Here is a 12272-nt window from a genome sequence, read left to right as displayed (position 1 = left end):
CCAGGATATGCCTTGCTGATTTGCTCTCTGTTCTGCAGCCAGGGAAGAGTCATTTAATGTCCTTAATTAGGGAGGACCAATCACCATGTTAACTGGAACTGCCAGCTGATCAATGCCAATTCTCTGAATTCCTCTGACAGAAGGATATTCTACCACAACATTTCGTTTAAATACTTAATTCTGAGCAGTTGTGGTAATAGTGTATTCAAACCAAATATGTTGTTTTGTTGAAATATGTTCAAAACATGGACTTTAACTGAGAAATCTATGCTAAACTGGGGTGTAGCTATAAAATAATTGTGTCATTCTTTCATCACAATAACTAAGCTAAACAAAACTATTTATATAGAACTTTTCTACATATATCAAGCAAAATACTCTTTGAAATCCATTAGAAGAAAAAAAGTACCTTCTTGGAGCTTAAAATAAAACTATAGCAGTGACCTGATTCCATTTAATGTTTGAAGTTTTGCAGTTCCTTCAACCAAATAATTGAGCAGCACTTCTCTTAATTGCTTGTCATGTGTCCTGGGACATTTAAGTAGGTCCAAACCTCAAGGGTCATTTAATCCTTTTGAACATCCTGTAAACAAAACAATTCTCACTACAGTGTGAGGCAGGTTTCCAGGTTTTGGTGATGAGATTGGTTTAAGTTAGAACTGAAACTGAACTGAAAATACTATCTCTATCATCTGGTGATGTTTTACAACTTTGCACAGCCCACATCCTCAGCCTCTGAATGAAAGAATTAGAAAGTGAATGCGTAAACCACGCCAACCACCACAATGTTTCCAATCGTGGCAATGATGGCGACCCATAGCCAGATAGCATCTGTGGACACGCGTTGCTGCTCGTCGGGCTGGATGTTTACAGTAGTTGTGGGGATGGCGTTCACACTGGCGGATGAGTTGAAGAGAGAGTGCTCAGCACTGTAGTCACCGTTGGGTGAATCCATGAAAGCTCCGGTCATAACTGGGATCTGTGCAAAAGAAGGTCCATCATTTTGTGACAATGAAACAAAAATGAACTTGCAAAACAGATTGATCTTAAAATCAGTTGCTGTTAAGATTCATAACTGGTAATCAGAATCAAGATTAAAGTGTGTGAGTTGGTGGATATTAATGGAAAATTTAAGGGGAGTTTTTTTTATTTAAAATGTGAAATGAATTTTTAAAAATAGAATAGTTAAAATGATCTATTGGTATTCTAAGAATGCTGGCTGGCAGAAGACAGCTGTCCTTTCCCATCTACTGTTCCTATGGGTACAGTGACTATGCCTAGTGTCTGAGAATGCCAGGTACACTCAAAATATGGCACAAAAGGAGCTCTTCGCAATGGGGGCTTCAGACATACAGCTTCATGGGAACCCGTGACTGAGTCTTAATAGATGATGGACAGAAATATGAATACATTTGTTGGCCCTTAACGATTGAGGACTGGGTGGTCTGAGTTTTACATTGAAGCAATGGTAATCTGTAATATTATTTTGGCTCTAAAATGGATAACTCATCTCTCCATTTAGATATATTGGCTGAAAGGAGTGATAAGTACCAATCAAAGGAGACTGTTTTTTCTTCACGGTTTTATGACTTCTGGCCACTATATACTGTACATTTAAAAGGAGAGAAGATAGAAATCACAGTATTGTCCTGTGTTATATATAGATGCTGTTGACAATAAACTTAAAATGTTAAACACACATCATTTTCTGTGACTTTACAGAGCAATGCAAATTCTTATGCTGTCCATAAAACTGTCTTGTAACCACATGTGTAATTAATGATGCATGTTACTGGCTATTATGAACAGGACTTGTCCACAGACACAACCTTCCAGAGGAAGGCATGAAGTGTATCCATTTTCTAAGGAGATTCTAACCTATCTGAACTCTTCATGGTTTATATAGAGTAACTGCACTGTACCAGAATGCTAAACCCTTTAGAGGGTGATGAAATCACCCCAGTGCATCATTGGGTCACCACTTTCACTCATCACTGACATAAGTAAGAAATCAGTATCATCTACTATCTACTTTGGTTTGTGATTGTTTAGTACTTAATGTACTTAATGTTTGATATAACCCTCAGTATTGTATAGTTTTTTCATTGTTACTCCTATATATTGTCTATTATTGCTGGTTACTGTCTAACAATTGCCCTTGTTTCAACACCATAATATTGTGGTAGCCCTTTCATGTCTGAGGTACAGGTTTGTGCAATGGGATATGACAATTAAGTGAACTTTCACTTCGCACATAGTAATTTCAGAAAAGGTTATATATGTATGATGCCATCCTTTAGATAGCTATGGGGCAATAAGTCATAGAAGAGCTCAATAAAATCTCACTGGATTAATGTACTGATTTCTGTCTGACAATGGTTGCGTAAAACTAATAAAGGCACTTAATGCTGGGATATAAACAAAAACAACCAAACATATCATCATTAGCATTTTTCATTTTGGGGCAGGTCTGTAGCAGCAATGCTACCGAGTGTCAATTGGTTGGTGAGCTAACAATGGAGAAATGCTAGAGTCATACTGACCCAAAAAACAAATTTTAGGGGTAAGTTTTGTTGTCTGTTTTAGTATAATTCATATTTCCACTTCCCAAAAATCTAAGGAAGATCTTGGCCAAATTTTGAGAAACTATTCATTTTTTTAATTTAGCCATTTAGCTCTGTTCACTCCCATTCACATTAGACTTGCTCACAGGTGTCTCTAACATCTGACAAACCTGGAAGACATTACAGAGCGGCAGTCTACAATTTTTCTGCTGGTTCTACAGTAATGGAGCAGTGTATAATTCCACTTGCCAGTCACCCTGTATGGATATTAGTGACTTTATGTAACATGGAATGTGATTTGCAATTGTGTGTTCTCATCAACTTGGAGCAGTGTTTTAGTTAGAATCGTTCCATTTAATGTTGCCAATGGTAAGATGCATATAGTAGTGGTCCTGTGCAAATATAATTATTCTTGTTTAAGAGTCTGCTGGTCAATCAATTATTTGTGTTAACATATTGTTTTCCTATTAGAGATGTTATAGTCTATAGTCTATATATATAGTTATAGTCTGCCTATATAAATTCATGTATCATGCTTCCAGTAGGTGGTCATATCATATGTCAATTTTGTCTTTCCTGGGATCTGTTGTAGCCACTCTTGCATCATGTTATTCCACCCAAAGAAATTACTCCCTTACTCAGGAGGAGGAGAGGGCCATGAAGGCCTATATAGACAAGGCTCTTGAACAGGGTTTTATTCAACCTTTCATGCCTACTATTGCCTCAGGTTTCTTTTTTGTCAAGAAAAAGGATGGAGGTTTGCAACCAAGCATTTGACTATCGGGGTGTCAATCAAATCTCCAAAAAGTACAGTTACCCATTACCTTTCATTCCTATTGCCTTGGAACACACGTTATTTTAGAAAACTGGATTAAAAATTGAATCAGGATTAAGGAGCGAGATGAGTGGAAGACAGCCTTTGTCACCACTAGGGGGCATCATGTGTACAGAGAGATGCCATAAGGCACTAATGTCACACCTGATTTATGAATTCCAGGCATTCATAAATCATGTCCTGTGGGAATTTATCTGAAAATTTGTCATCATATATAGACACAATATTCTTAATTATTTCTCTGACCTCACATGCCACATGTATGTTCAGGGCTACAGTGTTTACTTGACCACCAGTTATTCATTAAAGGGGAAAAATGTGAATTCCATCGTCAGTCCATTTTGTTTCTAGGCTATGAGATAAGTCATAACGGTATAACAATAGATGATAGGAACATTGAAGTTATTCTCCTGTGGCCAGTACCCACTACGATAAACAGATTAGAGTTTCCTAGGTTTCACTAACTTCTATCATCACTTCATTAGGAACTTCAGTTGTGTGGCAGGCCCCCTTACTGCTCTTCTTAAAGGGGGTGCTGTTAAACTACATTGGACTCCTAAGGCTGAACAGGCCTTTAACAAACTCAAGAACAAGACTCAAACTCAAGAATTCATTCATTAGGGCACCTGTTCTAAAACACCCAGATCCCTTGGCCCCCTTTGACGTAGAAGTAGACGCCTCTGAAGTTGGTATAGGGGTGGTGCTGTCTCAGAGAGCTGTACCCCATGGCTTTTTATTCTCACAAACTCAGACAGGCAGAGCACAACTACAGCATTGGGGAGAAAGAGTTCCTAGCTGTGAAATTGGCTCTGGAGAAGTGGAGACACTGGCTTGAGGGAGCCAACCACCCTTTCTTAGTCATCACTGACCATAAGAACCTTGAGTACATGCACATGCCAAGCCCACTGGTCTATTTTTAATTTTTAATTTTTTTCAGACTTTGATTTTTCAATTAGTTACTATCCATGTTCCTGCAATATTAAGGCTGACACACTATTGCGTATGCACCTGTAGGAGAACCCAGATACACCAGACACCATCCTTCACACACAGAGAAAGATTGTGTCGATGAGATTGACGAGGACAACAAGGAGCTACTAACTGGTACAGAGATCCCAGCTGAGTGTCCAGAGGGTAAGCTCTTTATATCTGTTCCACGTCAAGGTAAGATGTTAACCTGGGCACACTCATCTTTGACAACTGTATACCCTGGGGAGACTTGCAAACTGCAAATGCTGTCTAACCAGTATTGGTTGGAGTTGCTGTTCAACGATGTTCGTAGATGCATCTGTTCATGCTCCCTTTGCTCCAAATGTAAGACCCCTAAATCTTTCCCTGCAGGGAAGCTCATGCCCGTCCCAGGAGCCGAACAATCATGGTTACACATAGCGATTGATCTCGTCCTTTTGGAAATAGATCGGTTCTTGCGGTGAGTTCGCTTTCTCCTTTTCTGATCTTCCCACTGCTTTTCAAACTGCTGAAGCCCTCTTTAACCCTGCATTCCGAAACTTTATTATCCTGGAAGATATTTGGTCAGAGAGAGGCCCCCACTGTACATCACAGGTTTGGTCTGCATTTTTCGAACACTTGGGAATGACCATCAGTCTTAAACTGTGGGTGATATAAGACTAATGGCCAATGTGAGAGAATAAAGTTCCTAAGAATGTATTGTTTCAACCATCCAAATATTTCATATGGGCAGAAATGGCGCAGAATTCAGTATGACTCGCTTTGAATGTATCCTAGGTTATCGGCCTCCCATGGCCCCCAGGATTGCACTCAAACCGATGTTCCTGCTGTGGATTATTGGATGAGATGCAGCAAGAACGTATGGAAGGAAACGCACCAATGCACTGAGCAGGTTTTACAGAAAAACAAAAAGGCGGCCTAGGAGACTGAGTGTGGGAAGAGACATCTACAAGAGACATTCCTTACACAGGATGCTGTCATAAACTCAGTCCTAAATACATAGGCCCATTCAAAACACTGAAACAGATTAACAAGGTTAGGCACCAGCATGACCTACCATCTTATTTACACAGCTCACGCTCATTCCATGCTTCTCTGCTCAAACTTATAATTGCAGGACCCCTTGTTGATGTTTCACCTGGCAACGATCCACCTCCACCCATTAAGTTCAATGGGGCTCCTGTTTATGATGTTCGTAAGGTTCCGGACTCCAAGAGGTGTGGGGGTATGTTCCAATACCTGGTAGACTAGGAGGGCTAGGTTCCAGAGGAGCAGAGCTGGTTTGTAACTCCAGTTTTGGTTTGCAGAACTCCAGTTTGTACCTACAACTCCCCTTTCCCTGGCACAAACTCACCAGACCCTCATCACCAGATTATTAGTGTCACCTGTTTCTAATCATGGCAATCCTATTTATCTCCTGTTCCGTTTAGTCTCTGAAGTATTGCCCCTTTTCTATTCTGTGTACTGAGTGTTTCCCATGTGTATATTATGACTGCTTGTTACGGACCTGTTTTGTGCTTCCTATTTTGCCTGCTCCTTGAGATTTGTCTGCCTCCTTTGATTGTCTCATCGTTTCTACCCTGGATTGGTTTCTCCATGATTCTGGTTATGCCCCTTGGATTGGATGACCTTACTGTTCTGGCTTTAACCCTCGCTTGCTTCATTATTATGATTGTTCATTACTCTGCTGTGAAAAACCCTATTTATATACACAAGCATCTGACTGGTTCAATAATCTTCATGATTTTGGTTATGCCCCTTGGATTTGATAACCTTACTCCCCTGGCTTTGACCTATTTATATACATAAGTGTCTGACCGGTTCGACCCTGAGTTTAAGGGTCAAGAACCTACAAACATTTATGATAGTCAAGACCTAAAAAACTAGTTTTTCAGTGTGCTGGTTAACAAAATTCAGAGCAACCTAATGTGAAATGCAAACTTCTCATTTTGCAGTCCATTACTTTACAATCCATTTATTCCTGCTTAAACACACCTGGTGAAACTCATTAGCCATTTCTTCATCCTCTAAATATGTATGTTTATACAGAAAAAAAAGTGGTTTCTGGAGTACCAATAAACATGAGTATCAAGACGCTTTTTAAAGTCATAAACCCCTTTTTATCTGTTCTAAATATAAATGCAGGTCAGTACTCTTGCAAATTACATCTAAGGCTGAATTTGTTGTGGCTAAGCCACATAATTAATATAATATTGTTCTTTTGCTCTTGGCTGACTGTCACTTTAAAAGTGCTCACCATATATTCAGTGAGCTGTAGCCTGTTGCTGGTGTGATGCCCTTAGCAACAAAATAATAGATTTTCTTGACAGTTGAGGGAATCTGCCAAAACAACACTGCTTGTATTGTAGCAATGAGGTAGTGCTCTCCTTTTGGATGCTGGAAGCCACACTGCCAAATTCCCACATGTCGACCTGATTGTTACACCCCAAATCATTTCCAGCACTGTTCTATTTTAAATCCACCATATCGTATTAGACTTGGCCCTGTGCTATATATAATGTGTTTTTCAATAGAAGTTTTCTGTTATGTGGAAGTGGGGCTCATTATGAGTCAACATAATTTTATCCTGTTATCTTTTTATGTTAGAGAAAATTAATGCTGTAAAGCCCATTTGTTTGGTGCCAGTCTTTGCTCATTGCTACACCTTGTTTGTCCAGGCTGGATGTAATATTGAACAACTTTAGCGGTAGAAGTGATTTGATTGAATCTCAGTTCCAGCAAGGCCTAATGCAAAAACTAATAGTGAGAAACGATCTATTTATGGTGTGGCATGTAGATTATTTGTGTTTCAGAAGTCTATTTGTGTTTCTAGTTTATTTTTAAAGCTTAATCTATACACAACCTACATCTTTAGCCATAAAAATCTAAACCAACCTGATTGAGAACTATAGGTGATATAGATGAGCGACCACCTTTCTTAGATGATATCTGAGTAATTGACATATGGTTTTTCCCCAAGAATATGACAGACAATTTGGGTGTGGGACGATTATCCTGTGGACTGTTATTAAGTGTGCAGACTAAGTAATGTTCCTGAACATTAAGTCTGCAGACTAAATAATGTTCCTGAACATGTTCAGAAAGCATGATATTACCTCTGTCAGAGAACATCTTACAGTTTATGAAAGGCAGACTTGTCAAATGAAATTACCAAGTGCAGGGAATGGTCATTATCTAAATCACTTATCTGAAGACAGCTGAACTTAATGTAAATCACTATCCAGGACATATTACCATGGCCATTAGTCTAGAAATGGCAATAAGTGTATTGTGGTGATGGCAACAGTCCATTACTGTTCTGAAACTCTGGAGCAATGAAAGTCTCTGGGGAGCCTTCACACACCAGAGGAAGTGTGGCTTAGTGAAAAGCCACATGTTCCACTGCAGCATACTAAAGATGCACCCTGTCCCAGGGACATATAGGCTTGTCTTCTCAGTTCCTTCTCCTTCCTTTCAACATTCCCTATAAATCTGCCCCTGTCAGAGCCATACACAAATAACATCTATTCTGACTGATATTTCTTTCTTCCCTTGTCACCTGACTCTCTTTCTCCAAGGAATTTGGGGTGTGGGGGATTAGAGGAAGGACAGTGGGAGAGTGAGAGGGTAAATTCGAGAGGGAAAGGGGAATTCAGGGTGCCCGTGAGTCCTGTTAAAAAGTTTTAATTTGTCTAAAATTACATTTTACAAATTTAATGCATTAATAAGTCTTAATTTCTATGCTTCAAACATGTCTTTTGGCCCATTCAAGTGTTGAAACTAAATTTCTAAGGTTAACACGATTATATCTCATCTGCTCAATCAGATTGTAAATCTGAGAACTGCCTAGTGAAGGTGACAAGCTACATTTTGATATAATTGGTTAAGAGGTTTGTGGCACAAGTTTGTTTCAGTGTTGTTGAGAGGAATCTCACTCGCTTTACTGCACCTGGAAAAGGCAGCTAGAAAACTGATTTGTCAAGCTTTTACATCATCATATGAGAAATTCACTCAATCAACTGAGGTAGCTCAGGCATTTTTAAAACACTTTACCTTGATCTATTACTATTTATACCTTGGCAACCTGACATTTAGAAATGTGGATATATTTTCAGTGCCAACAGTTACTGACAGAGTTTACACCGTCAGCACTCAAACTTGCTAGCTTCTCTTACAAATAACCTAACCCGTTACACTGATTATGTCTATCTACATGAGGAAACATCTGTTGCTAGATTTAATTATTATTATTTTTTAATCAAATAACATTTTCAGTCCTGTTCAATCTTTTTAGCATATATATTGACAAATGGCATTAGCTAGCAAGTGGTGAAATTCTAGTCAGGCTTTTTCATCTGACAATATCCATCTCATGATTCAAAGTGTGTAGGTTAGCTAGCTACATATTTACTACATGCAAAATTGCTTGAAATCCTCTCAGAAATCAGCTTGTTAACTCTAACTTTATCTAGCTAGTTAGCGTTATCTTAGCTACGGTTGAACATTACAATGAAGTAACGTCGTTCGTCAGCTAGCTTGTTATGCTATCACTATCTAGCTACCATAATTAAGGATCGTGTACACGGTCGAGATTTATAGCTAGCTAGGTTCAATCACTTAATTGTTCTTCTGTCTGTATTCATTGCTACAGTGCTTTTGTTTTTGTACAAAATCTGCCTTTTTTTCTGTCAGATTTCTGACAAATTATATTTGAAATATGATTAGAAAGTCTTAAATATGACTTTGGGATGCCTTCAGGATTTTTAATCTGACAAATACAGTAAGTAACAAGTACAGTTTGATCCTCTATCTTTAAACATGAGAGTTAGAAAGAGGGAGGATGAGGGCAAGAGAAGAAAAAGTGATAATTTTATTTGAAAGAAGCAAACTAAATAAATAATGGTTTGGCCACAACAGATGAAGGCAGCAATCTTGGCAAAGGCTCAACACAAGTTAGAGACCATCAGTGCAAAGCACAGAAGTTGGACACCTGTTGGGATTTAATGAGATGAAAACAAACAAGGAACAGGTGTTTGTGATAATCAGTAAGTGGGTGATTGGGACTGGAAAAGTGAATGAGTGCTGTGATCGGTGGTGTAGTTTGTGAGGGCTTGTTAGGTAACATCCACATGTTGGGCGTGACAGAAATATTCCTCTGAAGTTGCTCTGTTTGAGCCATTTTGAATTTAAAATCACGTGTAGACATCCTGACACTTTGTATTCCTTTCCTGATACAGCTTCAAATCCTTAAGAACTGCAAACTGCCCAAGCTGTGAGGCAGCAAAGCAGCTCCACAGCATTTTATTCCTTCTATGTTTTGGTGTCGGTTTACAATACAGTTTCTTCTTTTTGACTTCACAGAATTTATTGGATTCTAGAGGTGCTGCAAAACATTCAGGAGGAGTAAATGTGCAGTTTTTTCCCTCTCAGTGGTAACCTTCCACCCTTGTTCAATGTTTTAAAGTTTTTCTTTATAGGCTCATGAACAAAACAAACATCGCTTGCAGGAAATGCCAGAAGACCTTGGCTATTCTCCTACAGCTCTTTTGACATTTGTTTGATTATTTTACAGTACACTCATACCATTCCCCGGTAGAGAGGAGCTATAGTGTTCTTCAGTTTAGAACACTTTGCAATTTGAAGTCCTTTTGAAATTTCTTCTGATTTGGATATTTTGCCCAATACTCCATATTGCAACAAACTTTTATAGCAAAAACATATTGAAGAGCAGTAAACCAAAATTTTGCTCCCCCCTCCCCCATTTAAGGGCAGGTCAGACCAACACTTGGATACATCTGAACACTAACATCAAGTCTTTATTTCAAGTGGTTATTATTCTAGAGGTTCACAAGCCTTTTTTGTCGAAAGCCTTCTTTAAATCATTCGCTCAAAAAAAGATTACATTATAGGGGCTATTCTTGCAGAAATCCATTGTTGGAAAGTTATCTAGCTCCACCCGCCCCAGCTGCTTTCTGGGCATACAATACAGCAGTCTGGATTTATCTACAACTGCTGTTGTAACTCAAACACAGTCATATGATGTAAAAAAAAAAATTAAAAAATTGTTTTAGTCGTGAAGGTTTATTAATGAAGAAACTACATTTTCTTCCACATAAAACTAAAAGATTAATTGTTTTACCCAGAATTTTAACAGCATAACTAAATGGATTTTATACCTTTATTATGCAGGACTGAGAACTCTGCTTAAGGCGAAGGGAAGAGTTTTGGCGTTCACACTCAGAATGTAAGGTAAATGTAGGAGGAGATAAACATTTACGCCATGATCAGCCGGGGAACATTTTATATTGTGGAGGCTGTAAAGGGTTTTATAGCATGAAGCAATTTTAGAGCAATCTGCTTTGTTTCAAGAAAGTTATACTGAATCGAACAGACTTCTTTACATCCAACACGAAACTGAAAATGTGTTAATGTCTACATCACATGAAATTATAATGGACCTCGCAATATTGCCGGAACTTTCCTAGGCACAGTAAACATAATATTCCGTTCATTACCTTTGGTCGGCTCTTACATATCAGAAGCTTTAGTTCTACATTTAGTTCTAGAATATATATTTTAGGTTTGGATAAGATGAAGCCACGCCCTCGCTTCAAGTTCTAAACTTGTCAGGTAGGTTCCACAATACCATAGCATTTTTTCTTTTCTGAAAGAAAACATAAAATTATGCATATTTTTCGTACCTGCGCAGCCATAAATGAAAGGTCCATGTTGTTGAATTCTGCTTAATTAATCCAGCAAGGAATAGGTACTTCTATATTAGGCTATATTCCAAGGAGAGCACATGGGTACTGTCCGTTCTATGTGTGAATCTTCAAGAGCGAGCGAGTTCATGACCAAGAGAACTTGACCAAGAGATCCGCTACTATTATATACTGTTATTGTAAACCTTAACTAAAACCAACACGACCGAACTAAGACATTGCAGCGACACAAATGAAGACGCGAGTGTGCAGTGCTCTCTTTTCAATCTCTCTCTCTCTCTCTCTCTCTCTCTCTCTCTCTCTCTCTCTCTCTCTCTCTCTCTCTCTCTCTCTCTCTCTCTCTCGCTATTTCGCTAGCAAATAATGCACGAATGCACGAGACCAACCTTTGTCTAGAGTACATAGCTATACTAGTGGAATTTCATTAGTTTCTAAATAGTGGGGCAATATTATTTATAAATCTGCACCAATTAGATACAGCTTTTAATATTTTACTCTGCATATATTTAATGAGGGTGTTACACTTTGATCAAATAGCTTTATATTATGCTTTATAAAGTGCTTTATATTGGAGATCTGTATTTTGTAAGTATACCACATATATTTTTAAACAATATTTAAAATTATGGATAATATAATATATTGTCTGATATTATTCTTAAATTACTTGATTGATATATTACTATAGTTATATTAAGATTCAAACTAATATTCCCATTTCTTATTTGGTGTACAGATGTCTATAGAATAAACAACAAGCAATTTATAAATATTTTGTTTATTTTTTATTTATTCTGGGACTTTAACATAATCACCTGTTAAGTGTTTAAATGAGGAGAAATCAGCTTTCCAAAAAGAAAACAATTTATTTTTACATATTTAAAAACTGAAGTCATTAAAAACAATCTAAAACATTTAACAAATAAATTATTTTATTTTTAAAAGCATTTTATTTATTTATTTTTTTACATGTTCCAGTCTAGTTTAATCAAACCACTGGCATACTTGGACTGTCCATAACTGTGTCTGGAAAGGTAATTTATATTGAATGAAAGACTGTTAAAAATGTAATTCCAAGTTAACTAGTCATAATCAAACATTAGCTAGCTCCTGTGTCACTGCCATAGTCTTAATGTTAATGTAAGCAAATGTAAGCCCAAATATTTATTTTTCTTCATTAGC

The 12272-nt window shown here is 37.8% G+C and overlaps 1 protein-coding gene across 1 annotated transcript; it reads right to left on the bottom strand.

The window, feature by feature from the left end:
- Window positions 1–485: 485 nt before the first annotated feature.
- On the bottom strand, window positions 486–11303 carry LOC113572698 (uncharacterized protein C14orf132). Its single transcript, XM_027002472.2, has 2 exons — window positions 11070–11303; window positions 486–979 (listed from the first exon to the last, which is right to left on the bottom strand). Exons 1-2 carry the CDS (start codon window positions 11094–11096, stop codon window positions 749–751), a joined length of 258 nt encoding a protein of 85 aa, XP_026858273.1. The 5' UTR covers window positions 11097–11303; the 3' UTR covers window positions 486–748.
- Between the last annotated feature and the right edge of the window lie 969 nt (window positions 11304–12272).

The sequence above is a fragment of the Electrophorus electricus genome, chromosome 13 (genome assembly GCF_013358815.1).
Source record: "Electrophorus electricus isolate fEleEle1 chromosome 13, fEleEle1.pri, whole genome shotgun sequence".
Taxonomy (NCBI): Eukaryota; Metazoa; Chordata; class Actinopteri; order Gymnotiformes; family Gymnotidae; genus Electrophorus; species Electrophorus electricus.
Note: the sequence above shows the minus strand (reverse complement) of the source record. Positions and strands in the feature narration are given on the sequence as shown.